At 40.1% G+C, this 3,809-nt stretch overlaps 1 protein-coding gene across 2 annotated transcripts in view; it reads right to left on the reverse strand.

Annotated features, from left to right (window-relative positions):
* Positions 1-3,809, reverse strand: part of RABGAP1 (RAB GTPase activating protein 1) — a 139,996-nt gene that overhangs the window by 35,685 nt on the left and 100,502 nt on the right. For both annotated transcript variants that reach the window (XM_019658789.1, XM_019658788.1), the window contains one exon: positions 220-333. In XM_019658789.1, coding sequence (XP_019514334.1) covers positions 220-333 — 114 coding nt within the window. The remainder of the gene's footprint in view (positions 1-219; positions 334-3,809) is intronic.

Genomic DNA, 3,809 nt, shown 5'->3' on the forward strand with positions numbered 1-3,809 from the left:
GCTGCTCAGCTCGGGCTGGCATCGAACCGCTGTTGCTCAGAGCTCAAACTCTTGAGCGAGCTCTTAACCAACTGAGCCACTCGGCCGGCCCTTCTTTCCTTTTTTTAACTTCATTTTTTAACATCAAATACAAATTATACTTTGTAGTTATCTTTTGCATAATCTCAAAGAACCAGGTCAACCATTTAAAATGGAGTCTTTCTTTTTGACATGACATACCTTGCATATTTTGTATAAGGAGTCTTGTCCATCTCCTCCAGTATCCTTAAAGTAGTCATGGGCTGGGAATGTCCTGTTAATATCCCGGGTGATAGCACTGTCCTGGGGAGACTCCTGTGGAAACACAAGGAAAGAGAAGGCTTAGTAGTCAATCATGTTCATATTTGTTTGGGTTTATACAACCAGGTTTTTCCCCTTTACATGCTTTACAATGCTGCAGGGACATATACACATGTATGCATGCCCAGAGGTACTCTGTCTTAGGACCCAACAACCCAAGCAAAAGCAAATATTAAGGGAAAAAAGAGATGGAAGAAAAGCAGTCTGTTTTACCCCATATACCTCATATATACTACCATTCCTGTTGCAAGAAAGTGAAGCTGGCGACTTTTCTATTCTAAGAGGTAAAATGTGATATTCAAAATGGATTTCCCCTAGAAAAATACTCAACCTAATCTCAAAAGGAGGTAAAGCGCTCCCGTTAAAAAACTGGGTACAAAAATTGCTGCTTTAATTAGTCCTGTGTCAGGAAGCCCATGTGCCAAGTTCTCAAATGGAAAAGTGAAGCCCCTTATTTGGGGTTTATCCTGAGGGCAAATGGCATAAAAATGCACACAGCAGTCAAACTAGTCCACCAAATGCCAAGGGATTCAAACAGGCTGTGGGAAAATATGCCCTGCTTTTGTTGATGGAGAAAAACTGTTTCCTCTTTAGTAATGAATTAACTAAACCTGAACAAATGTCAATAATGTCAACCATTCTTCATAAAACATACCAAGTATCCAGCTATTTCTAGTATCTTCCCCTTGTTAAACTTTATTTGCCCAGAGGCTGAAGAACCGGAGCACATAAACATGACCTTCTATTTTAACAAAGCACTATCTTCATAGCTAAGACAATAGCCTTGATTCTCCTTGATGAGACTACATCATATTCAGGACACCATCCAAGAGCCTGACACTCCTGTTTCAAGATAAAAAATGAAACTGATGCTCCTTTTTTCTTCAGTAAGTTCTCTAGCCTTTTGGGCAATTATGTTCCTAGGGCCATAAATACTTCACACAGTTGCGGGATTTGAACTAACTTTAAAGTCTATGCTCTTTCTTAATCAGTAAACTCTTTTTTTTTTTTTTAAAGATTTTTATTGGGGAATTGGGGGGGATGGGAACAGTGCTGGGAAATTGGGGGAAGAGGAACAGACAAGTTGCTGTCATTTTGTTCTTCAGTCTAGTTGTGGAGGACGTTGCTTCACTGGCCCAAGTTGGCACCATCATTGCGCTCTTCCCGGNGAAGCAACGTCCTCCACAACTAGACTGAAGAACAAAAGGATAGCAACTTGTCTATTCCCCTTCCCCTAATTCCCCAGCACTGTTCCCATCCCCCCAATTCCCCAATAAAAATCTTTAAAACAACAAAAAAGCTTCAGAGGAGGCCACTGAAGTAATTCAATTCTGGGTCAACATGGAGAAAACAAATAAGCTAAAATCCAAAGGCAGGGAGGCTAATGCAAGTCAGCATTTGTAAAAGTACCGGCAACATATACTGAGAGACCTGTACCTGGGCAGTGAACAGAGAGGGAAGTATGGCTAGAAGACTCGCCGATCATATCAAACTCAACAGGGCCAAAGGAAGGAACTGGAAACTAACAAGAGAAATAATTCTACCTTCAGCAAAACAATGGCATAGGGTAAAACAGGAAGGCTGGTTTTAATTAAAAGAGATAGAACAACTACACATATGGATATTGCTGAATCCTGATTCAACCGAAATGTTATAGACATTTAGGGAAATCTGACTATGGAATGGTTACTGGATGGTATTGACTGATAATCATGGGTGCCACAGATGGATAATGATCTTCCTTTTTAGAGAGGTATAGTGAAGAATTTAAGATCATACTATCTGAGATTAGCTTTAAACTACTTCAGGAAAAATTTTAAAAGGGATAGATGAAGCAACTGTAGCAATATGTTGGTAAATATAAATCTGGGTGGGGGACATATACAATTTCATCATTCTATTCATCTTTTCTATGGTCTGAAAATTTTCGTAGTAAGCTGTTCTTCAGTATCCACCGGGGAATGGTTCCAGAACACCATGGATATAAAAATCTGCAGATGTTCAATCCCTTGTACAAACTGATGTGGCATCTGCATAGAACTGTATTTGCATATAGACTGCAGCAGGGTGTGCCTACACATCACTTCATTCTCATGGACTCAGCACAGTGCTCGGGGCATGGCAAATTCAAGTTTTGCTTTTTGGAACTTTCTGGGGTTTCTTTTTTCCTTGAATATTTTCAATTTGCAGTCGAATGCGACACCCTTGGATATGAAGGGCTGACTGTAAAATGTGTTTATAAATGAACTCTATTTTTATACCTGTTTTGTTTGATGTACTTGACAGATTTTTACACGGAGACCAACTAGCAGCTGGAATTTAGGCCCTGAGCAATACAGATTTGGAAACATCTGTGCAGCAATGACAGTGGAAGCTCTGGGGGTAAAAGGGCTGCCCCAAGGGAGACAGTGCAGAGCTACAGCAACCACTGAATGAGCACCTGCTTCAGGAGCAGGTAGACAGAGATGAAGCAATGAAGGAGTTAGCAAAGATGTGAGAGAAGGGAGCTCATAAACAGGAGGGTGAGAAGGCAAGGGCAGAGGGAGCTGTGAAAAGAGCATACTGAGATAGGAACTAGAGCGCAGCAGGGGTCAGGAGTAAGGGGGGAGAGGCAGTGAGCACACGGCTTCTTTCTGGGAAGCTGGGTTGGCTGCTTCAGTGGGAAGCACAACTGAGAAAGGGCTAAAAAAGGTTGATCGGAGAAGAGGATTATAACAGAAATCACAGCTTTCTGCATCCTATGCAGAAATTAAAATTAAACCCAGGAAACATTTCTCTAAATGTTTCTCTAACTGCCCCTAGAGTTTAAAGCACCCAGTTTATCACTGGAGAATCATTCTTTATTGATAGCCTGTACTAAAATCAGTTGTTAGTTTGTCTTTCTAATCATAATATGTTAGTTTCTTATGAATATGCCTCGTGCCTTCACTGTACTTCACACTGTACTTCATATATAATAAATGCCAAACAGGTACTTGGTTGGTTTTGGGGGGAAAAGACTAAAGACTAGTTCTCAGGACTGAGGAAGGTTGAACTCTGGTCCCAACTCCTCCTTTGGCTTTGAAATACTAAAATCTACTGGAAAACAAATTACTGAAAGTTAACTGGCCATTATTTCTTTCATAGCTTTTAGGTACAGGCCTTTGACAGACGTCAGTATTAAAAATCCACTGGGATGGGCGATAGCACTTCCTACTGATAGATGTGCCCTAGGTGCCAAGTTCATCACTATGCCTACTGAAAAGGAGTTTGCAATGTTACAGGATTCAACTAGTTTCACAAAACCAATTTTTGAAATTCTAAATGTGGAGCTAGGGAACTGTCATCTGAAAGTCCTGATTAAAGGATAAAAGAAGCCTTACCATTTTATTTCCAATCAATTCCTGTTCATTATAGTCTAAAATTGTGTTCTTACCTTTGATTTTGCAAAGTCTTTTCTTTCCTTTTTTTTTTTTTTTTTTTTTTTTTTT

Source organism: Hipposideros armiger, unplaced genomic scaffold, assembly GCF_001890085.2.
Source record: "Hipposideros armiger isolate ML-2016 unplaced genomic scaffold, ASM189008v1 scaffold_290, whole genome shotgun sequence".
NCBI classification, from domain to species: domain Eukaryota; kingdom Metazoa; phylum Chordata; class Mammalia; order Chiroptera; family Hipposideridae; genus Hipposideros; species Hipposideros armiger.